Source organism: Gossypium hirsutum, chromosome D08, assembly GCF_007990345.1.
Source record: "Gossypium hirsutum isolate 1008001.06 chromosome D08, Gossypium_hirsutum_v2.1, whole genome shotgun sequence".
In the NCBI taxonomy this organism is placed as follows: Eukaryota; Viridiplantae; Streptophyta; class Magnoliopsida; order Malvales; family Malvaceae; genus Gossypium; species Gossypium hirsutum.
In genome coordinates this window covers 8,867,540-8,892,376 of record NC_053444.1, presented here as the reverse complement: position 1 = coordinate 8,892,376, position 24,837 = coordinate 8,867,540, and the positions used below count along the sequence as shown (strand labels likewise).

The 24,837-nt window shown below is 37.1% G+C and overlaps 2 protein-coding genes across 2 annotated transcripts; both read right to left on the bottom strand.

Moving 5' to 3' along the window:
* Positions 1 to 9,079: 9,079 nt before the first annotated feature.
* LOC107908269 (probable galacturonosyltransferase 6) lies at positions 9,080 to 11,315 on the bottom strand. Its single transcript, XM_016835499.2, has 3 exons — positions 10,980 to 11,315; positions 10,113 to 10,634; positions 9,080 to 9,355 (listed from the first exon to the last, which is right to left on the bottom strand). Exons 1-3 carry the CDS (start codon positions 11,313 to 11,315, stop codon positions 9,080 to 9,082), a joined length of 1,134 nt encoding a protein of 377 aa, XP_016690988.1.
* Positions 11,316 to 16,491: 5,176 nt separating this feature from the next.
* Positions 16,492 to 24,411, bottom strand: LOC107915157 (probable galacturonosyltransferase 6). The gene is made up of 6 exons (XM_041099966.1): positions 24,300 to 24,411; positions 23,982 to 24,016; positions 23,857 to 23,898; positions 23,622 to 23,769; positions 18,387 to 18,463; positions 16,492 to 17,803 (listed from the first exon to the last, which is right to left on the bottom strand). The coding sequence occupies exons 1-6, from the start codon at positions 24,409 to 24,411 to the stop codon at positions 17,567 to 17,569; spliced, it is 651 nt and encodes a 216-aa protein (XP_040955900.1). The 3' UTR covers positions 16,492 to 17,566.
* Between the last annotated feature and the right edge of the window lie 426 nt (positions 24,412 to 24,837).

Genomic DNA, 24,837 nt, shown 5'->3' with positions numbered 1-24,837 from the left:
AAAGCAATGAACGAGAATGGTTTAGAGGAGAAACCATTATTCAAAGTAGGGTGGGAGTTCAATTCATAATTTGTAAATGTTTTAAGTTCTCACAAAGCTATAGGTAATAATTCTTATTCTTCGACTTACTTTACTCCTCTTGAGGAAACAACAAATTTAGGTATTTGATATCTCTGACTGGGAAAAGGAATGAACCAATATCATTTAGGGAAAATCAAAAGTGGGATAGAAATTCTTCCCTGCATTCAAAGATGTCTAATCGATGTTATCATGGATTAAACTCGTCCAAGGCAATGACCTCTAATGGGCACTAAAATCCAATACCAAGAAGTGGGCGATTTGTGTGATAAAACCCAATATATCATTTACGTGACCCTAAGTATTATGTTCATTTTAGTACTAAAAGATATCCCTAGAGGTTGTTTTATTTGTAACTTTAAAAATAGTCTAGAATGTCTTTTAAGGCCAATAAAACATTAATATATAATACATGCACGGATGGAGTGAAATTTATTAAATTTCATTCACCAAAACTGTCAATTTTCAAGTTTGGAAAATCAGTCGACTTGTGATAACTTCTTGGATAGGATCCAAACATTTCTAGGTTGAGATTTCTCATAGTATTCGAAGATATATCTCTTAGCTTTGAAATTCACTTTGAATCACTCAATTTCGAGAGCTTAAGCTATGACCATTTTAGTGAAGACCGCGTGAGCAAAATTTCTGGACCGGATTATTATGGAAATTATAGTTTCAAGCCTTTAATTCAAGTTTAAATCATATTAGCTCTATTTTTTAGCCTTAATTTTTTATTATATATGATCCCAATATTATATTTCTTAGGTATTGTTATTTTATTATTTATTTATTCCGAATTTTGGATATATTTTTAAATATTTTAAGTTATTTAGGAATTTTATGTCTACAAGAAAGTTTAATTTAAAACTACTTCTTGTTTAGGTTAATTAGAGTTTCAGTATACTTGAGAGTTTTATTTGGATTTACTTAGCTAGTCTATATAAAGACCTTTTCATTGTACACAATTCATAATTCCTTCAACAAGTTCTCTATTTTAGTTAATAAAATTCTCTTTTAGTTTTTCTTTTTAAGAATTTCTCTTGAGTTTTCTTTTAGAAGAGTTTTAACAATCTTTTTATATTGTGGGGATCATCTTCAAGCTTTTTCTTGTCAAGTTTTCTTTCTTGGAGAGAAAATTAGAGTCGATTAAAAGGAGTTGTAGATTCATCTAGTTTCCAAGGCTCCTTAGGACTTTTACACGGAACTTTCCATCTTTTCCATCTATCTTGTTTCATTTATTTGTTTTTGTTTTATTTTGTCCTTATTTAATTGTTTTTAAACTTTAATTTGGATTCATTGTTCTTTTTCTATATTTTATTACTTATTTTAATTTCTACCCTTTCAATTCTTAAATTTAACTTAGATTTGTTTGCGTTACAGGTTGGGTCAAACTCCAAGTTCCCATTCATTCGTCAAGAACCCTAGACCAAATCCGCGACTTGTACAAATTTATGATCCTATTCCACACTCCTAAATAACTTAAAATACTTAAAAAAAATCCAAAATTCAGAATAAATAAATACAATATTGAGCTCATATATAATAAAAATTAAGCCTAAAACTCATACCCGATATGATTTAAACTCGAAATAAAAGTTTGAACCTCATAATTTCTGTAATAATCTTGTTTAAAAATTGTACTTGTACAATATTCACTAAAACGGTCATAGCTTGAGTTCCCAAACTCAAAATCGAGTAATTCAAAGTGTGTTTCGAAGTTAAGAGATCTCAACCTAGAAATGTTTGGATTCTATTCAATAAGTCTTTGCAAGTGGACTGATTTTTCAAACTTAAAAATTGGCAGTTTCGGTGAATGGAATTTAAAAAATTTCACCCCATTCGTGCATGTATCAATATGTTTCAAACCTAGCAACTAGAGTTTAATATCACATCATGCAGTATCATTCCTCAAGTGACAATAATTCCCACTTTTTAGTGGCTTTAAGAGATAATTATAAAATCTCTTCAAAGCCAAAAACAAAACATAGAGAATATGGTAATTCTTCAAGTGCACTCGAAGAATACGACACATTCACATTCAGTGTACAATATGCACAAACCAATTCATTAAAAAAATTAGGGTAAATTACACCACCAACCACTCAACTTTGATGTAGATGACAAAACAATCACTTTGGTTTCAATTTAGTCACTCAACTTTCGAAAAATAAAAAAATAGTCTTTTTAACCATTTTCCATTATAGACGTAACAGAAAAATGACATGGCATTTAACAGAGTCCTTGTTGTCATTAATTGGCCAATTGGACGGTTAGCACCAATTTAAACAACCCCTTTTAGCACTAGTTTAGGGTTTAAGTAGTAGTAGTAGTAGTAGAAGAAGAAGAAGAAGAAGAAGAAGAAGAAGAAGAAGAAGAAAAAGAGGGAGGAGAAGAAATGGAGATGCCGACCCCGTGACCTGATTCAAATCCCTTTCTGAGGACTGGGCTTACCTCACTTCGACCCTAGCTTTTGTAGTCGACCATCTCCGCTACTCTTCTTTTGATCCATATCTCATCCTCATTTGCTACAATACCTAGTCCAATTTCGATTTTGGGATCTCTTAATCACTGACCCAACCCGTAATTTCACTTGTCAACATTTGGTTGTCCCTTTGGAGGAACCACTTCCTTTGTTCCCAAAAATTATGGGTTCAATTGATTGCTTGGTTTGTCAGGATGTTCCCCTTGTTTTGCTTCTGAATTTTTTATGCAACTTGATAATGTTTGCAATAGAGTTTCTCCTCTTTTGTTTTTCTTCTTTTGATTTTGTTTTGCTTCTAATTTTGTCTAGATGTTCCCCTTTTGTTTATATCATATCATATCCTAGACTTGATATTGTTGCTTTGGAGGATTTTCCCCTCAACAATTTGGTTTTGGGTATTGATATTTTGATCCCAAATTGTCTCAAATCCCATATTGATATGGTTTTTTCAAAGTTAATGACTTTGGGCAGCAGAGAAAGACAGTCAGATTCCAACCATGATGGCTCCTCTATTGGGGGGTTGAAAAAGAAAAAGAAGGATAGGGTGGTGGTGGTTTGGAGGTCAACGATGGCGATGCCAAAGATGGTTGTGGTGGAGGCATTGACGACAAGATTCATAGGATGGAGAAGAAGTATAAACATATTGGGCCATTTACTCAAAAAGTAAAAAATATTGGGTCATTTATTAAAAAGAGAAAAGGCATGAAGAAAAAAGACAGCCACTCAACTTTGCCTTGTCCAATGTGGCAAGTTAACTGGCTATGTCACCTGTCCCTTTAGGTTTGTAACGGAAAATTTTAATGGGTGACTGATTTGCCACTTTTCGATAACGTTAGTGACTGTTTTGTTATTTTTTGAAAGTTGAGTGGTTGTTGGTGTAATTAACCCAAAAAATTATTCCTATAGGTAATGGAATAAGACAAATAGCTAAACCAATTGTTCGTGACCATAATTGCTTAGAACTCAAAATCTTCTCATGATAATGTCATTAGTTTTAATTTGGCAAAGTTAAAATTGAGTAGTTTGAAATTCAATATTCAAAATGTTGATCTTTTGTAGTCATACAAAATTCCAGTATGAGTTATATAGGAAGAGAATCAAAATCTTGCATTGTTTCCTACTTAAATTGCTTGGTAACTAAAAAGAAAAGGTACCAATTGATGAATTATGCCATTGTTAAGAGTAGACTGCGAGAACCCAAATTCTCTACAAGAACAATAGAGACGGAGGATGACCTTAAGAAATTGCTAAAAGGAAGCATAAGTCCCTCACAAAAAAATACAAATTGGACATGAAGAAGGTAGTTTTACTGCATTCATTGGAACATGATATTTGCAAAACAACACCAAAAGGAAGTAAGGTTTGGCTTAGAGGGACAATTTAGATCCTTCATCTTCATCAAGGAAGGAAGTGTAAACAATGTAAAGTGTCCAAATCAGACTGAATACACCCAACAGGATCCACCTAAGCAGGTTGCTACTCATACTAAAGGGAAGTCCAGTTTATTTTGTGGACATTCGATCGTCCACCAGACCCATGACTGGGCTTGACATGGTAGTTGCACACACTGCTGCCAACAATGAAGCACTCATCCCCATACTTGTTCACCCTTTCTACTATGTAAAAGCCTTCTTCTGCATGGAACACATCACTTTCCCCTTCTATGCCATTGCGGACAACCCTGGAAGTCGATTTTACAGTTTCAGATGAAAAAAAAAGAAAAGAAAAGAAAATGACCCCTCATTGTTTTAACATAAAGATTGCAAAAGAAAAAAAAAAGAAAAAAAGAACTTACCCATGAAAATGGAGATGCCATCCTTAGTGATGATGATCTGTGTGAAAGAACTGCAGGGTTGCAAGCTGAAATGGTTGCCATATCCATCTCTTCAATTGGGAGACGACAAGAGTGATTTTTTTTTTTGCTACAATGGAAGTCTCTGATCCAAAGGTTATCAGTTTATTTCATATAATTCTGTAAGGAATTTACAAATTAATACCGTTGGTCCACAATCAGACTAGACTGATAGACAACCATTAGTTTCATATCCCCTATGTTGTGTACAGATATTCCTGCAACCGAATCTAACATTTTCTAAAATGGGATAAGCATAAATTGATGAAAGTTGGTGATGAAATTCCTTCCAGTGAATATAACCAACAGTACACTCAGAGAATAAGCATGCTGTAGCCATAAGCCTTTTGCTTTTCTTATAGTACCCTTCCAGCCGTTATGCCCTTGCTGTCGTGGGATACATGACAAATTCTGAAATTTTGGAGGAAGCTTTCTTTGACGCGTAGCCCTAGCAGTTTTTAATGGTGACTCGGTCTGGTTCCCTGGTTCAATGGCCACGGGTTCATTCACAACATTACCCCTGCTCAAGTGGAACCTTGTCCTCAAGGTTCCAGTCAGGAATAGTTTTCAAAAGGTGGTTCTTATCTTCCCAGGTGGCATCCTCGCTGAAAAGACCTTCCCAACGAACTAGAAACTGATCAATGAACTGGCCGGAGCGCTCGATGACTCGTTTGTTTATGACAGCTGTTGGATTCAAAATGAAGGTGTTTGTTGAGTCGACTAAGTGGAGGGGTGTAACTTGTTGATCGAGAATGCCCTTGCATTGGCGAAGAATGGAAACATGGAAGACAGGGTAGATTTTGGCATCTGCGGATAGGTCCAACTTATAAGTAACTGCACCAATGCGACTGATGACTTTGAAAGTGTAACGACCTAAAAGTTAGTGGAGCTGAAAACGATAGTTTCGGAATACTGTTTTCTAAGGATAAGATCAGTGAATATTATTTATTAATATTTACGAGGATATTACAGTATTATATTGAAGTTTGGTCTAATAATTTTGGTTATTTGGAAGTTAGATGGGGTACAAGTGTATCGGTCTTAAAGTCGATGGTTTCAAAAATTTGAGGTTTCGGGACTTTATTTTCGTAAACCAGACTCGTAAATATTTTTATTAAATATTTACAGAGTTATTTTAGAAATGAACTAAATTTCAATTAGATAATTTCGTTGAATTAGTGTGTAATTTGAGTTCAGGGACTAAATCAAATAAGTGATAAAAGTAGGAATTAATACTAAATTATAAGGTGGATTTAGGTTAAAGGACTTATTAAGTAAATAAGCCATTATTTATATAGGTATGTGATAGTGGACGGTTATGGTAATATTATAAGTATTATATGTTGAGTTATTATAATACTTAAATTATAATTATGTTATAAAAGAATATATAAATGTTAATAATAGTAATGTTAGATATTAGTGAGTGGAGAGAAGAAAGCCAAGCATATTTTTCTTTTAATTTTCTTCTTTTCGAAACAAAAGGAAAGGGGGAGAAGTCACGCACGACCAAGAGCTAATGTTGCATGTCTAATTTGGTTAGTAGATTTTGATTATTTTTACATGAAATTTATGTTTTTGAAGTCTTAATCGCATGAGTTAATGTGCCCATGTTCAAATTCTTAGATTTAGTAAAGTTTGTGAATATTGCCATTGTAGGGAAATTAAATTCTTGGTATTATTTTGTTTGATATTAAGTTTGGTAATTAAATAGACATTTTTGTTAAATGATTCTTGATGATTTTAAAGTTTAGAGGATTAATTATGGAAATGGTAAATTCAAGGATTAAGTTGTGAATTAGTTGAAAGTATGAGTTATTTTGGATCTTGTGGAATAATTGGTTGAAATGGGATTTTCTTGATTTTAATTAAATAAGTGGGTGATTAATTGGTAATTAGTATTAAATTTCAAAATGGGATTAGAATAGGAGACTATTTAAATCATTAGTCCATTAATTTGATGAGTTATGGTTAGTGGATAATTACGAGGGAATTATATATATATATGTAATGTATGTTAATGGTATAATAATGCTTAATTAGTAACCATGTTAAGTTATAATAAAAATGAAAATGAAACGAAAATATGAATAAAATAAAAGAAACAAATAGAGTAGTGGGGAAAGAAAAAGGAAAGAGAAACAAAATTAAAGCTTTATCTCTTTTGCATGCCGATTTGGAGAAGAAAAAGGTTAGCACCATTCGGCCCTTAAGTTTCATTTTTGAAGCTTAACTTTAATGGTATAATTTGATAATTTTCAATTAAACTGTAGATTTTTGGAACCTTAAAATCATGTAGTAGATTACCCATGTAGAAATTTAGAGAAATTATGATATTTGTGGAAGTGGCCATTGTTGAAAAACTCTAATCTTTGAAATCGTTTTGATGGAATTGGGGGTTGAATTGTTAATTTTTGTGAAGTCTAGGGACTGTCTTGGTGGATTGTTCTTTGTGTTGGAAATTTTGAGTTGAATTACTAAGTTTAGTGAGCAAGTAAAATATTTTGTATTAAGAGTTTTATTAGTATTAGCTTTCAAGGAGTTAAATGCTATAAATTAAACTAGCATGGTGTTAAGTTATAAAATTCAAGAATTTAGGGATTGTTAATAAATTATATGTATATGTGGTTAGTTATGGAAATTAGATGAAGATGCAATCAAGCTAATTTTGATGTTAATGATTTAGTTGAGTAAATGTCAATTGTTGAGGGTAAAAGTATAAATTATGATCTAGGGTTAATTGATTTAATTAAAAGCAAGTATGGTATTCAAATTAAGTAATTGAATTAATTTGTTAATTTGATCAAGAAAAGAATAGATCGGGTATCAACCGTGGGAAGGAAAGGATCACTAGGTAGATGTATTTGATTCGTAGCATCCGTCGTATTTTGGTAAGTTCATAGTCTTGAACTTAACCTTTTGTCTATTTATTTGACTATTATTAGATGTTATTTGAATACTTGATATACAATATTTTGTCTATATTTGAATGAAGATGATATTTAATGAATGAGGAAATTGTGAAATGAAATAGTGTCAATTTGTTGGTTAAACCAACTAGATATGGGCTCACATTTAATATCGTCGGTTTATCCGATTAGCGCTGGGCGCAATTTATATTTGTTTATCTAACTAATGCTGGGCACACATTCGTCAGTTTATCCAACTAGTGCTGGGTGCAACTATCGTTGGTTTATCTAACTAGAGCTTGACTCACTAAATACATTTGTTGGTTCATCCAACTAGCGCTAGGTGCAAATATCGTTGGTTTATCAAATTAGAGCTGCGCTCACTAAATACATTTGTCGGTTTATCCGACTAGCGCTGGGCGCAAACTCTAACCGTGCTCGATAGTCTTGAACCATGGAAGTCTATTGCAGCTTGGCAAGCTGTCCTTCAGGTGACCCCAGGTCACAAGACCGGAAACGCTTGATAAGACCGTCGTAAAATGAATCTACCCGAAAAGTTGTTTGTTTCTATACATCCAATCAAACCACTCCGCGACATCATCATCAAGATAGAATGAAGCAATGGTAAGTCTATCCTGTTCCTGGATATTGTAAAAAGTAAAATAGTGTTCTGCCTGCAAAACCCAGCGACCCAGATTCGTACCTGAAAACCGGGCAAACTGAATCGATACGGGTTTGTGAGAGCCAATGGAAGAACCAGTTGGTAGAGATGCGATATGTGGCCCTGTTTTGGGAGGTGAATCCGTGGAAACAACTGGCAGACAAGTTAGGATTTCTTACGGCATCTGGTGTTGAGAAGCAAAGGATTTAGTAATACCATCAACGTCTTTGCGGAGCTGCGCATGCGATTCTTGGATGGCTTTGACATTTTCATCGAGTAACTTGAGTCGGGTACCATCTGCCATATCTGTCGGTGGTCAATGAAACCACCAATGTTGTGTCCAGATATTCCTACAATAGAATCTAATAATTTCTAAAATGAGATGAGCAGAAATTGATGAAAGCTGAAGATGAATTTCTTCCAGTGAATATAACCGGCAGTACACTCAGAGAATAAAGGTGAGAAAAAAGAAACAAATTTCAAGTGACAATAAGCATGCTGCAGCCATAAGCCTTCTGTCGTTATGCCCTTGCTGTCGTAGTCTACATGACAAAATCCTAGAATTTTGGAGGAAGCTTTCTTTGACTCGTAGCCCTAGCAGTTTCGGATGGAGGCTCGGTTTGGTTCCCTGGTTCAACAGCCACGGGTTTATTCATAACACCCTATCTACATACGTCCAATCAATTTCGTCCACCTGTCATGTTATCTGTATATAAACAAAGAACAATGACCCTGACGCTAAGTTGGGCTAAACTTGAAATTAAACTTTGTAATTACAAGAAAAAGTAGAAAAGATAAAAAATAAATTTTAAAAAATCCCATAAGGCCATAACATTTTTCCCTTCTTCTTTTTTTACCAAAAATAAATAAAAGAAAAAAATCAAACTTGGTGAAATGTACAATGTATAACTGCAATGGAGCCTCCCTGCATAAACTTATTGCCCTTTGGGGACTGCCATAAATTGAACTAATCCCCAAAAAGATTATGGCTGGGAAAGTTGTGGGAAAAAATGAGTTGAAATTTACAAAAACGATTTGGGGCAGTTTTGGGGAGGTCCAATGAATGAAAGAATTCCACTTGTTTGCTGGATCTTCAATTATTCATGGATATTACACTCTTGTAAGTAAGGATGGTCATACTGCACATGTTTGCTCCAATAGCCTTTATATTCAGCAATTCCTATTTCCAACCAGGGTTTCATGATTCCATCAAAGTGTATGACTGCTGCATGCTCGATATCACCTTGACTAAGACCTGAGTTATGACCTAGCCCAAATGCGTGCCAGCTCTTTTCTAAAGCTACGGTCTGGTTGTAAAAGGTAATCCAACCTAAAGGCAAGCTCTTTGTCTTCCACAATGGCCTCTTAAGTCCCTGTAACAAGACACCAGGAAAATAAGCTTTAGAAACACATATAAGGTGCAGTACTATGATAAAATAAAATCACATCAAGTATATAAACATGAAAAAAGTTCATAATAAATCTAGACAACCAAGCAACATAAGTGTAAAGAATTAATAAGAGAAAAGAAGAAATGATACAATTTAAAAAAAATCTAACTATATTTATATCTGACACTCAAACCCAAATCCGAGTAAAATAGCTCGTGATGCATATAGCACAAGTTTCACAATCATAAAATTCATTTCAGAACTTCAAATTAGGGGAAAGAAAGTATAATTGGAAGATTTTAAAAGCAGATACAACATGCAAAATACATCTCATAGAAACTGGTATGTAATGTATATATCTAAAGCAGAGTATTTACACCTCCTACAAGATTTAAAGAGTTGAATAGTTCCAATTAACTTTTTTGTGTATCACTCATAGGCCAAACTAAGACAAAGCTATTGCTAATTTGCTATAGACAAAAATAGAACTGTGGGAGAAAGAGAAAGGGGTAAGAAAGATGGTCTATATTGAAAATTTAGACAGAGAATCATTAGGTAAAATCTCAACTGCTTCAAATGATAACAAATTTCAATCAACAAAGATGAGTCTGTGCATATGATATTGTTAACCATAATTTCTGGGAATTAAACCAACAAGCACGTTATTATATTAGCATGAAGCAATATATATACATATATATATATAGAGAGAGAGAGAGAGGGAAGGATATGCCTATACCAGTTGCAAGTAATCACCATAGAGGTTGGTTAAATTTTGTCTTCTCCATTCTTGGAGATTAAAAAAATTCATACCAAATGCCCATGTGCAAACACTAGCATTAAGCCTCTTTGCTGAAAATTGATCTAAAATGTTCATAAACAAATGCATGGAATGAAATGAAGCTTCACTTTCGTGACAAGTCTCTACTGCTGCATGTACTTTTCCGTTCAAGTTAACACTCCAAAGTCCAGTTAAATCTCTTTGCACTACCACATCATGATCAAAGAGCACAATCTTATCCAGTGCTGGAAAGATGTCTGCCAGATAGAACCGAAGATGACTAAGGGCAGATGTATATCTAGGATCATTGGACTTTTGTTCCTTCAATGCTGAAGAATATTCTGTTGACAGCCATTCAAAATTTTCTATGCTCTGGACATCAATTGTAGCTTTTCCAGGAGGATTTAATAAAAACCACATTGAAATTGCTGGAAGGTTAAGAGAATCGGTCACTACATGGAAAACAATTTTCTCCGGCTCCTACAGAACCAATATTATTTATTAGATATATAACATCACTAACAGGAATCTTGGCAAAATCCTGAACTAACTAGCTAACTTATAAAAAATAAGGAGAATAATGACCGAAGACTATTATCTCTCTAAAAGGGAACTGATTTGGAGGCTCCAGCAACGTAATACGACAAGGCATTCTGGCATGATTTTACGCACACAATTTTGAACACAACTGTTAATAATGAAAATCACTTTCAACAAGCAAAAACATGTTTAACATCACTAAAATAAGCAGAGATTGAAAGTTAATGAAAATGATAAAAAAAAATTTTAAAAATAAATAGTGTACAAGGGGCAAAGTCAGTTTACCTTTGCAGAGGCAGTTGTGGAGTTAACAACAACTGCACAAGCCAGAATTTCGTCAGAGAACACAGCATAGTGATAAAAATCTAGATCTTGCAATTTATGTTGGTTAGGGAATTGTCTTTCCTCAGGTTGAAGTAAAAGATATTCAGTTGTCAACCGTATGGAGAGGCAATGAAGACCTTTAGGGGTAGTCCTTCCAGCAAGCTGAATGAGATATGACTCTTCATTCTTCTCTACTTGAACCTGTTCTTCAGTATCATTAGCCATGGCACGAAGGGTTTCAGCTATTTCAAAGCAGTCAGTGAATGCATGATTTGCTTTGGCCAACAAAACCTCCATAGATCTAATTTTCTGCGATGCACTGAAATTCAAATGTTCTTCAGATATAAAGTTCTATGGAAGCATAAACCCTAAATATAAACTTATTTACTTAATGGTACTTAAGAATTTGAATTTCAGCTTTCATATTGTAACTGAAGAGGTCTTTTTCTCTGTGGTCAGGTTACTGAAATGGAGATTAAAGAGGCTCTCTGGAGCATAGAGAATAACACGGCACCTAGAGGGGATGGTTTTAATAGTTTCATTTTCAAGAAAGCTTGGAATATTATCAGTCATGAGATTACTATAGCTATCCAGACTTTAGAATGGAAGAATGCCTAAGCAGGTGGACTCTACTAATTGACCATCGTACCCAAATGTCAAAATCCAAAGGGGTTATCTGACTATAGGCCTATTGCCCGTTGTACTGTAAAATCATTACTAAAATTTTGGCTTCAAGGTTGGGCAGGGTTCTGGATATACAAATGCAGTTTGCATTTGTTGCTGGGAGGAATATATTAGGTAGCAGCCTTATGGCTCATGAACTTGCAAGGGGCTACTGCAAAGAAACTAGAGATATGCAGTGTGCATTTAAGGTGGACTTATGAAAGCCATATGTTTCTCTCTGTTGGGACTTCCTTGAAGAGGTTTTCCTGGGTTTAAACTTCCTAAGGAGATCTATTTCTTGGGTTTTTGAGTGTGTTTGAAGCGTGACCTTTTCTATTATGATTAACAATTGTTTGGAGGGATTCTTTCCTGGAAGGAAAGGCCTTAGACAGGGAAACCCAATGTCGCCACTTGTGTTCATATTAGTTGCTGAATATTTGTCTAGATGCTTGACTAAATTTCCTAGATACTTTCAGTTTCATAAGGGCTGTAAAGACATGAGGTTAAATCACCAACGTTTCGCCTATGATCTATTCATATTTTGCAAAGGAGATGCCAAGTCTGTTGTTTGGATAAAAGATACATTGAATCGTTTTCATGTAGTTTGTGGTTTGCAGGTAAATGATAAAAAGAGTTATCTCTATTTCTCCGGTGGTACTGATCTCTTGAAGCATGAAACTCATCAGCAAATAGGTTGTCAAGAAGGCGAATTGCCTGTGAAGTATTTGGGCATCCCGCTAAGTTCTACTAGGTTGAAAAAGGAAAATCGTGATGAATATGTTGAAAAGATATAAGCCAGAATTAATAAGTAGATTGTAAAATTCCTTTCATATGATGGACGACTTCAACTCATTTTGGCTGTGTTGAGAAGCATACAAGTGTTTTGGTGTTCTGTGTTCATCCTCCCAATGTCAATAAGTAAAGCCATTGATATAAAATGCAGGAACTATCTATGGAGGGGCAAAAATGAGGGGAGCAAGGAAATTGTTGCCTGGAAAGATATTTGTTTGTCGAAGAGTGAGGACAGTTTAGGGATCAAAGCATTAGAGAGTTGGAATAAGGCTGTCCTGGGAAAACAATTATGGAAGGTTCTTACCTCCAAGACTTCTTTGTGGGTAGTGTGGGTGAAAAAGACTAAACTTTGTAAACTCAACTTCTAGGGAATTTCGAAGTTGACGGACAGTAGATGGGCACCTTCAAACATTAGTATAAGTGACTCTGATATTAGAAGAGCATTAGTTGTAAATGAAATTTGGAAAGATAGTAGATGGAGGCAGCCAGACCCCTTGAGTGAGGACATAGAGGAGGCATGGACTATGGTAAGAAATATTACTGGTGATGATGATGAGAAAATTTGGGTCCTTTCTCGAATTGGACAGTACACTATTAAGTTTGAATGGGAGATCCTACATGATAAGAGGCAAAAGGTGAGCTGGGGTAAGCTGCTTTGGGGCCGAAACACACATCCCCAGTCATAGTTATATTGGTTGGCTTTCCATTAAAGATAGACTAGCTATGAAGCAGAGGCTGAAGAGATGGGATTTGATAGAGGATGACGCTTTGTTGCTTCTGTTGAAAGACTACAAACGTAGACCATTTATTTTTTTAGTGCAATTTTTCTGCCCAAATTTGAAAGAACATGATGCCTAGGTGTGATATTGGGAGAAGACCTAGTAATTAGAGAAGGGAAGTCAACTGGTTCTCAAGAAAGCTATTGGGAATGCCTAAAGGCTAAGCTGTGAAGATGCGCCTTTCCGGTAATGATATATGTTGAGAATCTTTGACTTATTTGACAACATTGAATAGCTAATTATTACTGATTATACTTGACTTTTAGAAATTCTGATTAGAGATATTCTTTCCTTACATGATTCAATGCTTCATGCATATATACCTATACATACTTTTGAGAAATTGGGATTTTCCTCAATTAGAGTATTCATCTCTACTTTCATCATGGTATTAGATTTTTGATCCGTTTTTAGGGATAATTTTTTTCTGGTTATCAAAGTTTTGTTCCAAAAACCCTAGAAACACTAAATTGGTACTATCCATCCTAACCCTTTATTTTTTTCTCTCACTGCTCGTACCATTGGAGTCGGAATCCAATCTCCGGCGAAACCCCGGAGTTCGATTACCAGAAGACCCGCACGTGAGCCTCACACGATGTCACAAGGTTCTGCCTCTTTACTTCACATGTCGCACGTGACCTTAGTTTTTTTGTGTGAGATCTCTTTTGTGCTTTCTTGGAGGGATCTTTGTTATAATTTTTTGAAGCAGATTTTGGGGTATTAGTTGTCTTTTTCAACATTATGTCAGAAGGACGAGAAGCTCGTGACTCCAACCGATCATCCCTCGTTGCAAATTAGTCCTGTGAAGCTTGATGACCATAATTATCTTGTTTGGTCAAGGTCCTGCTTGTTGTTTGTCAAGGCTCGTGGATTGTAGGGATACATCACTGGTACCACGACGAAACTTAAACTGACTGATTCAACTTTTAGTTAATGGGATTCAACGAATTCTGTTATGGTATGGTTTATCAACTCTATGCAATCTCATATTTTCAAAACTTATTTGCTGCTTGATACTACGGAAAAGATTTGGAATATTGTTGCTCTCACCTACTCTCATATTTGGAATGATGCGTGTTGAGTGTTTTTGTATGTTTGTCTTTCAAAGGGGGTTAAATTCTCTATTTATATGATGCGGTCCCTGTTTCTGGATGCGACGTCCTAGTTAAACCCCATGCATGCCAACACGTATCCTATTCTAGGATTAATATGTGTTCTCTAGGTGCGGGTTTGCCTGAATAGTGGTGTGAACTCACTCGGGGTGAGTTCATGAGAGGATGCAAACTCATCACATGCAAACCCCAAGATGTGAACTATGCTGGCTACGGATCAGTCTCATTCGGGTAACCAGGTAGTAGGCCAGTAATGATAAACACCATAACAAACTGTTCCCCACCCAAATCAAGAAGAATTATAAAGTGACTTTTCTGAGAACTTGGCTTCACGAAGTAGGGAACATCTGAGAATGAAACGTATTGCATTCGCTTTTTGCTTTAAATTGTCATATGTGATTCACCGTGTGTTGAGGAGAGGTACAATTGTATAAAATTGATTGTGCCTTCATTCTCGAACACACGAATAGTCAAGGTGTGAAACTCTTTAAAAGGAGGTTACCTTAACCCTAAATATTAAACCGTTTGAAATTGAAATTTTTGAGGAGCTGCTGTCGAGAAGGATCATCATGGTTCAGAGGTAAATTTGTTAAGATGTCTTTATAGTTATTCTGGGTTTATTAGGCATAATGGTTGGGTCGAGAAAAGGTGGTCGTATATTCAAGGTAATTGTGGTGGCTTAGGGAGTAAGCCTTCACAATGCTGTGAAGTAAATACTCTCGTGGAGGCGAACGCATATGTTTGCACCACCAAGCATGAAGAGATGAGTCGTCACCTGGCTGCTCGAGGGACTCAAACAGCTAATTTTACTTATGACTTCTCGATTGTTGAAGGATCGAGACGATTGAATGACACCACCGATGGAAGTTTTCTACTTCTCTTACACGTACTAGAAGCAGATTTTCATATTCCACTTCACCCTTTCTTCTGCCATCTTCTTGACAAGTATGGAATAGCTCCGAGTTCTCATGGTGGGTTGCAGTGGCCTACTTCATTTAATGTGGTCGGCAAGAAGAGACGCTGTTGATTTCTGTTTTCCATAATCTATACCAACTCAAAGCCTGCAATTGAAGAGGTTCTTTGAGCATGTTTTATTTTACTCCTCACGATGGATTGGAATCAATTGTTTCCAACTGGTCTTCGAACCTTCGATTGAATCACTGTAAATATATACTGGTAAAAAATAAATTTGGAGTTTGTTTTGGTATTTCCATTGAACGGTTCACATCTAGCGTGTGTGCCTACGACGACAAGAAATTATATCAGAGGCTGGGTGGGCTCAATTTTATAGGCTTCGTCGAGGTCATGTATTGAATCTGGAGGAGGTGTTAACTTTCAGAAATGTGTTTCACTATTGCCTCATAGATCTGAGTCCTAATGGATGACGGCCAATTGATGACAACAATGGTGCGGACACTATGTTAGTCTTGCCCGCGCAGTTCGTGTGGCTACATGGAGCTACTAATGAGTTGTGACTTATTCTGTTAGGGAAAAAAAGGAGCCTAAAAATTATTTTTATGTCTTTTGTAAATTAAAGTACGGTCCTCTAAACCTACAAGGGATCAAGAAGGTAGAACAAACCCTCCTATGATTTCTATTGGTGTTGATAATAGACTTATTGGTGAAGCAGGCATAACTCGTGTGGCTCCATGTGGCCACACGAATAAATGGACATTCGATCTTTTTATGCAGAATGTGTGAAGGGGTTTTTCTAGTGCTTCTACCAGGAAGAAAGTACAAGTATTAAAAAAAAAAAACAAAAGACTTACTACGGCTACCAATGTTATAAAGCAGCGAAGACGAGGGTAGCCCTATAAGGGAACTTCGCCGAAAGAAGGAAAAGGATGGCGCTACATCATCTGGTGGTGCGACGACCACTGTTATAGTCCCTCCTGCAGTTTCTTCTCCTCCTGCATCCCCACCTCCACCAAGGCCACCAACCGGTGACTCTTTTGGTGTAATTGTTCAACACGACCCTCTTAGAGGTTCAATGAAGTTCATGTCTACTAGTGGTGAACCACAAACGTTATTTCCGTAGCGCGAGCATTTGAGTATGCAGAAGTTTCCTTATTTCCCTACTAAGGTAAGCAGACAATGAAAAGATTCTATTCCTCAAAAAACAAAAGAGCATATTTTTCCTTCTGCATCATCTAGCTACGTGAAAGAATCATCCTGAAAATAACTTATACTATCTCTTCAGGTGGCTTTAGCTAAATTTGGTATAGTTAATGTGGGGCTCGCTACATATTCCCTCATTTATCTCTCTAATGACATATTCAACTTCAGTGGGAATGAGACATCTCAAAAGTGGCTAAGAGTTTTAATCGAATGAAAATTAAATAATTTATGCATATCAAGGTGCATTATATGTAAATAACAACATCATACTTTGCAGCTTTATTTTGCACTTTAGCTAACTCTTTTTTCTTAAGCTACTGATTGTGCCCTTGCAAGGCTTGTATTATGGGGGTCATTCATGTTTCTTCTTGATTTAGATTAAGCACATGATGGCTATTATAGCTTGGGGTGACTCTATGTTCTAGCAAAATTTTCCCTCTTTGCTTGATAGTTATAAAGAATGCTAACTTAAATAAAACGTCAGTTTTGGTGTTCTCTGTCCTGGATAACTGTTTGACTTTTGCCTTGTCAAATTTGGTGAGCAACTGGGTAGCTATGGCATGGTACTTCTTTAGGCTAGGCTCATTTACTTCATATTCTCCATTCATTTGCTTTGCTACCAGCTAGAGTTAGTGTATATTATCAAGTCCCTCGCCCAACTGTAGAGCTAGTTGCAGTCGGAAATTAATGTCTCGTACTCTACAATATTGTTAGATGCCTGGAAGCGGATTAAGAGTCCATGCTGCCATTCATTCTTATTAGGGTCTATAAGGAGAACATTCGCTCATGACCCCATCTTAATTGTTGAGCCATCCACGTAAACTGTCCAGCATTTCGGCTTCGCAATTGGGCTACTTTGTTCTTATGATGAGCTAACTACTATATCTTGTATAATCAACAGAAAAAAAATTTTAGAACCAAATGTATATTTGATGAGCTAATGTTTGTTGAGTTAATTTACTAGTTGTCTGATGTATTCTGTTTTTTTCTTTGGTAAATAAATGCATTATTGACCAAAAAAAGTTTCTTATTGAATATAAAATACATTGGTGAAATCATTGCAAAGCAAAAATATTTTTCTTTCTTACCTCCTTGGCAATTCTGAATCCTTGCTAGCTTTACCAACTGCTAGTTCCCCTTCTTTGATTCGCATTCTCAGTTCTTTTTCCAATTCAGGGTGAGTACTTGGTGATGCAAGACTTAAATACGCTTTTGCTCTACTGAGCTGATAACTTATCTTCTTTAGCTTCTTATCCTTTACCCTATGGGACTGAGATTGCGAGTTTCTATGATGTCTACCTGCTTCTTGATTGAATTGCTCCTGCAATCAATAAATTAGTGCTGAATATATAAAACTAACATGACTTGCTCCGGCACTGACCATTCTCACAAACAACCACCCCACCCTAATATATAAGCATTAATACATACATGTATATGCATATCAGATATAATATAAACCTTCCAGGTGATGTCAATATTACCAACTACCAAAAAACTTTTGGTAAAAGACAGACCTATGGCTTTATTCTCATACTTTCTTCTGATATTGCTCAGATTTTAGAGAAGAGCCATTGCTTCAGACAAAAAGAAAGCGCAATGTCAAAAACTCAATTTATTTGGAAGCAAATTAAAATATCACGGCAGGGGCCTGTGCCATAAATGGATAGAGGGAGCATCATCTGCTGAAAATTTCAATACCACCTCAGTTTTACTGTACTATTTGGTGTAAGCTAAACAAATCCTTCCACTTCATATAGTTTTCAAAACCAATAAGAGAGCTAAATCTCCAACATCTGTTTTCCCTCACTAAGATTAAAAGTAGACATCACTGCAACCATCTATAATCTAAACTTTCATTTAAAAGTATAGCATATTGTCATACTTCAGGCACTCATACAAACCTGTTTCCTTGACCTTATTGGCATTTTCTTTTGCTGAATTTGATACCCATCTTTGCCTTCATCATTAGTTTCTGAATCTAGAAAGTGGAGCAACTCAGAGTCACAATCAAATCTGTTAAGAAATGGCTTAAAATTGGTAGTGGATTGTTGTTGTTGGTAGTGGGTTGTTGGTGGTAGTGGATTAGTGGATGGTTGTTGGTGTCCATTTTCAACCACAAATCTTTGCCAAAGTTTTGGACAATTATGTCCTTGAACTCTCTTATAAATAGAGAGGTTCATTAGCCATATTAATCATCCCAAACCAAGAGAGAGCAAAGCTTGTTCTTTGAAAGCTAGGATTTTAGCTTTCGGGTTTTCTATAGGGGTTGAGAGTTGTGAGGTTCTCGGGTTGTGTCTTGAGTGTAAAACACTTGTAATCTTCATCTTGTTATAGTGAAATTTCTTTTCGCCTCTGCCCGTGGACGTAGGCATTAAAGCCGAACCACGTAAATCCTTGTGTTCACTTTATTTTTCGTTCCGGTCAATTTACTTGTAGTCATATCGGAGTTCTCGAATCGATCCTTTCCGCAACAAATTGGTATCAGAGCGTAGTTGAAGGAGTGATAATATTTTCTGAATTGCCCTGTGACTGCAGCTTTGTCTGATCTTTCACATCAGGAAGAAAATATTATCATTCATTCAAAGGTTCCAAATTATGGCTACAAGTGTTTCATCGACTAAGTATGATGTCGAGAAATTTACCGGGAAAAATAGTTTCAGTTTATGGCGCATCAAGATGCGGGCAGTGCTGGTTCAACAAGGATTGCTAAAAGCATTGTCTGGTAAAGATAAATTACCAAGCACGCTTTCGGAAGAGCAAAAGGATGACATGCTAGAAAGAGCACATAGTGCTATTCTGCTATGTCTAGGAGATGAAGTGCTACGAGAAGTAGCGGAGGAGAAAACCGCGTCCGGTTTGTGGCTCCGGTTAGAGAGCAAGTACATGACGAAGTCATTGACGAACCGGCTCTACCTCAAGCAAAGACTCTATGCCCTGAAGATGGAGGAAGGTACACCTGTTTCCCAGCACCTGGATAAATTCAATTCCATTATCATGGATTTGAATAATATCGATAACAAAATCGATGATGAGGACCAAGCAATAATTGTTTTGTGTTCTTTGCCTCCCTCGTATGAGAATTTTGTTGATACAATGATGTACGGTCGTGATGACCTGACTCTAGAGGAGGTGAAAAATGCCTTAAGTTCCAGTGAGTTGAGGAAGAAAATCACTGGTAAGGTGGTCGAAAACAATGAAGGCGAAGGCTTGGTTGCTCGAGGAAGATCCAAGGCAAAGGGTGGAAGTTCAAGTAAAAGCCATCCTAGATCGCAGTCCAAGAAGAGAATACAGTGCTACTACTGTAAGAAGTACGGGCACATGAAGGTAGATTGTCCGAAAAGGAAGGAGAAATCAGAATCACAGGAGCAACAAAATGATCGTGCGAATGTAGCTGATGCAGATTCTTCAAGTGATGCCGAGATCGTTCTTGCAGTATCCGACTCTTACGCTGGTGGGAGATGGATTCTTGATACGGGAGCTACATTTCATATAAGTACTTCGAAAGATGCATTCTCAACATACGAGAAGCATTCTGGTTCAGTACTAATGGGAAATGACCACGCATGTCAAGTCATGGGGATTGGCACAGTTCGTATAAAGATGTTTGACGGTATTGTTAGAACTCTAACTGATGTTCGGCACATTCCAGAAATGAAGAAAAATTTGATCTCTTTGAGTACGTTGGACAAGAAAGGCTTTCGGTACTCTGCTGAAGGTGGAGTTCTCAAGGTATTCTCGGGTGCTTTGACTGTGATACGTGGTAATTTGGAGCGGGGCCTTTACTTCCTCGATGGTTCCTCGGTTACAGGTGTTGCGGGAGTGTCATCATCAGATGATCTAGATTCTGACACCACGAAGTTATGGCATATGCGGCTCGGGCATATGAGCGAGAGAGGCTTATCGGTGCTAAGCAAACGAGGATTATTGTCTGGGCAGTGTACAGGAAAGTTGAATTTCTGTGAGCACTGCGTCTTCGGTAAGCAGACTCGGGTAAAGTTCAGCACTGGGATTCACAAGACAAAAGGCACAGTGGATTACTTCCATTCTGACCTTTGGGGGCCTTCTCCGACAATTTCTAAAGGTGGTTACAGATATCTGCTTACCTTTATCGATGATTACTCGAGAAAGGTTTGGGTGTATTTTCTGAAGAGCAAGTATGAGGTTCTCATCAACTTCAAGCAATTTAAAGCTTTGATCGAAAATCAAACAGGAAAGAAGATCAAGCGATTCCGGACGGATAATGGCTTGGAGTTTTGCTCAGGTGAATTCAATGAGTTCTGCAAAAATGAAGGAATAGTGAGACACCGCACTGTTCGTCGAACACCACAACAAAATGGAGTTGCAGAACGCATGAATAGAACTCTCTTGGAGCGAGCTCGTTGCATGCGATCAAATGCTGGGCTCGGTGAAGAATTTTGGGCTGAAGCTGTTAATACTGCTTGTTATTTGGTTAACAGATCTCCGTCAACAGCTATTGAGCTGAAGACTCCTGAGGAAGTATGGTCTGGTTCTCCTGCTGATTACACTGGTTTAAGAGTGTTTGGCTGCCCTGCGTATGCTCATGTAAATGAGGGAAAACTCAAACCGAGGGCGAAGAAATGCATATTTCTTGGATACGGCCAAGGGGTGAAAGGATACAGGTTGTGGTGTCCTGATCCGGTTTCGTCCAAGTTCATCATCAGCAGAGATGTGACTTTTGATGAGTCATCCATGCTTCGATCCACCACAAATTCCCGGGAAAAGGAGGAGTCAGATAGAATGGGAGATCACGGTGTTGAGAAGCAGGTGGAGTGTCAGGTGGACGCTCCAATTCCTACGGAAGGTACTTCAGTCCAGGATGATCAAGTTGAGGTGCAAGATTCCGATGAAGATGAGTCACCTCAAGAAAAACCATATAGCATTGCCACTGGAAGAACGAAGAGACAAATCAAACCAAATCCGCGTTACGTCCATTGGTATAGAACCTTCCAGTTATAATGAGGCTGTCACGTGTGATGAGTCGGCACAGTGGGCAATTGCTATGAGTGAGGAGATAGAATCTCTTCACAAGAACCATACTTGGGAGTTGGTTAAGCCGCCAAGTAACCAGAAGATAGTTGGTTGCAAATGGGTCTTCAAGAAAAAGGAAGGCATCCTAGGGGTTGAAGCAACTAGATTCAAGGCACGATTGGTTGCTAAAGGCTTCACTCAGAAAGAGGGGATTGACTACAATGAAGTTTTCTCCCCAGTCGTAAAGCATTCTTCCATTCGTGTATTACTTGCCATGGTGGCCAAGTCTGATCTAGAACTTGAGCAGCTTGACGTAAAAACGGCGTTCTTGCATGGTGAGCTCGAGGAAACAATCTACATGCGTCAACCAGAGGGTTTTACAGTTCCTGGTAAAGAAGACCATGTCTGTCTATTAAAGAAGTCTTTATATGGATTGAAACAATCCCCAAGGCAGTGGTACAAGCGGTTTGATAGCTTCATGATTCAGCATGGTTACACAAGATGTGACTATGATGCTTGTGTCTATCATCGGAAGCTCTCAGATGGTTCGCACATTTATTTGTTGCTGTATGTTGATGACATGTTAATTGCTTCCAAAAACATGTCGGAAATCAACAAGTTAAAGTCGCAGTTGAGTGGTGAGTTCGAGATGAAGGATCTGGGTGCTGCCAAGAAAATTTTGGGCATGGATATTCACAGAGATCGCAAGGCGGGCAAGCTTCGTGTGTCGCAGAAGAACTACATTGAAAAGGTTCTTCAACGCTTCGGCATGGATAAAGCGAAAACTGTGAGTACTCCGTTGGCACCACATTTCAAACTCTCTGCAGAGTTGTCACCACAATCTGATGAAGAAAAGCAGCAAATGTCTCACATTCCATACTCGAGTGCAGTTGGAAGCGTGATGTATGCAATGGTTTGCACTCGTCCAGACATTTCACATGCAGTTAGTGTGGTCAGCAGATACATGAGTTGTCCTGGCAAGGAACACTGGCAGGCCGTGAAATGGATTCTCAGGTACTTGAGAGGTTCTGCAGATTTATGCTTGGTATATGATCAGAGTGACTGCACTAGCAGTGTCACGGGCTATGTGGACTCTGATTATGCTGGAGATCTGGACAAAAGAAGATCTCTGACGGGTTATGTTTTCACTTATTCTGGAGGAGCCATTAGTTGGAAAGCTGTGTTACAGTCTACCGTAGCCTTATCTACGACTGAGGCGGAATATATGGCGTTAGCAGAAGCAGTGAAAGAAGCATTGTGGATGAAAGGTCTAGTAAGCAGTTTGGGTTTACAACAGGATTTCACTGTTGTATTTTGCGATAGCCAGAGTGCCATACATCTGACTAAAAATCAGATGTTTCATGAACGGACCAAACACATTGATGTCAGATATCATTTTGTTCGGGAACATGTTACGCAAGGTGACATTGTTATCAGCAAGGTTGCTACCGAGAAGAATCCTGCAGATATGTTAACTAAGGTGATCCCTGCATATAAGTTCAAGCATTGCTTGGACTTGATAGGTATTCGGGATTGATTAGCGCCAGAGAGGCGTTTGGAAGAGGTGATCCAGTTCGAGGAATTCACTATGATGTTCAGCTTGGTAAATTTCAAGCCAAGGTGGAGATTTGTTAAGAAATGGCTTAAAATTGGTAGTGGATTGTTGTTGTTGGTAGTGGGTTGTTGGTGGTAGTGGATTAGTGGATGGTTGTTGGTGTCCATTTTCAACCACAAATCTTTGCCAAAGTTTTGGACAATTATGTCCTTGAACTCTCTTATAAATAGAGAGGTTCATTAGCCATATTAATCATCCCAAACCAAGAGAGAGCAAAGCTTGTTCTTTGAAAGCTAGGATTTTAGCTTTCGGGTTTTCTATAGGGGTTGAGAGTTGTGAGGTTCTCGGGTTGTGTCTTGAGTGTAAAACACTTGTAATCTTCATCTTGTTATAGTGAAATTTCTTTTCGCCTCTGCCCGTGGACGTAGGCATTAAAGCCGAACCACGTAAATCCTTGTGTTCACTTTATTTTTCGTTCCGGTCAATTTACTTGTAGTCATATCGGAGTTCTCGAATCGATCCTTTCCGCAACAAAATCGATATACCAAATGTCAATGATAGAAGATACTACAGGCACCCAAAGAATACAAACCATTTGTTGCTAACAATTTGGACACATCTTGAGCAACCTTAGATTGATTTGAATCAGGATTCTCATCAGAACTGCGACTAACTACGGAACTAAACTCATTCTCATTCAAGACAATTAGTTTTGGCCCTTTTAAGTCCTCGGCACGTTTCTAAGCAACAAATACCTAACTGTCAAAAACACTTTGAGATACAATGCCCAAAGCAAAATACAATAAACTCATAAATCTTAAAGCTACCTGTTCAATTGCATTCAACTTAAAATCATCTGTCCTATATTTCTGCATGGAACAAAGCTAAACCCCATAAGAAATCTAACAAAAAAAATAATAATACCATAGATTCAAGGTAGAAAGATCCATACAACACTGGCCAAATCCTCTCTAACCTCGTACAGTCCTGGTGTTATAGAATCATAAATGCAGACAAAAAAAAAAGATCAATCAGCCTCTCAAAATTTTAATTAACACAAAAGGAAATCAAATCATAAAAGGTTAAAATAAAATATAGGGAAAATTTTCATTTAGAAAAGAAAAGCAAATATGTACTGCTAAGAAATCCTCATTGGCTTTCTAGTATGACCAACTACTCCATTAGCGTTAACAGCATCCGACTTTTTCAGCAAAAAATATATATATATATATATGACCTTCAAAAAATCTAAAGATTTGAAGAAGATTACCTATGGAATTGAGAGTTTTGAGTTTCGGAGACAACCGGACGATTGGAGCAAACAAAGAGAAAGATAACAAAGAGAGGATCAGAATCCTCTGCCGTCGATGACGCTGCTTCATCAATAGATAAAAATGATAGAGAAAATTTCAAAAAAAAAAAAACTCTTGGCTTGATGAGTTTCCTTTTACTCTCTTAAGTGTTCTCCGTAAAAGACATTTCACATGTTCGAAATGAAAACGTAGTGTTTCTTATTTCTTCATTTCTTTTTGTTCTTTTGGATTTTGGGTTTGCCGGTCTTTACAGAGGAAATTGGTTTTGAAGGTTCGTTTCAGGTTCTAATGTTTGTATAATTAACAAAAGAAATTTAATGTTATTCTTTTTATGATATGGGATTCTAGATTTGCATGGCTTACTCGTCTTTGGGATTGCATTTTTGCATGATAATTTGAACCGCGAGAAAGCCGGGGGGGTGATTGAAAACGGTGGTGGCTCATCCATTGAATAATGTTAAGGACGAGGAATATTGGCCGCTGATTTCAGTGAAA

Bases quoted from the DNA above. Each gene is read 5' to 3' on its own strand.
- LOC107915157 (XM_041099966.1), bottom strand. From the start codon at position 24,411: ATGAAGCAGCGTCATCGACGGCAGAGGATTCTGATCCTCTCTTTGTTA. The intron at 23,899-23,981 runs GTATGGATCTTT...TGTTCCATGCAG, and splicing joins GAGAGGATTTGGCCAGTGTT to AAATATAGGACAGATGATTT. The intron at 17,804-18,386 runs GTTTGTATGAGT...TATTGATTGCAG, and splicing joins CAATAAGGTCAAGGAAACAG to GAGCAATTCAATCAAGAAGC.
- LOC107908269 (XM_016835499.2), bottom strand. From the start codon at position 11,315: ATGGAGGTTTTGTTGGCCAAAGCAAATCATGCATTCACTGACTGCTTT. The intron at 10,635-10,979 runs GTAAACTGACTT...TTGGTTCTGTAG, and splicing joins CCACAACTGCCTCTGCAAAG to GAGCCGGAGAAAATTGTTTT. The intron at 9,356-10,112 runs GTATAGGCATAT...GTCTTGTTACAG, and splicing joins ATGGTGATTACTTGCAACTG to GGACTTAAGAGGCCATTGTG.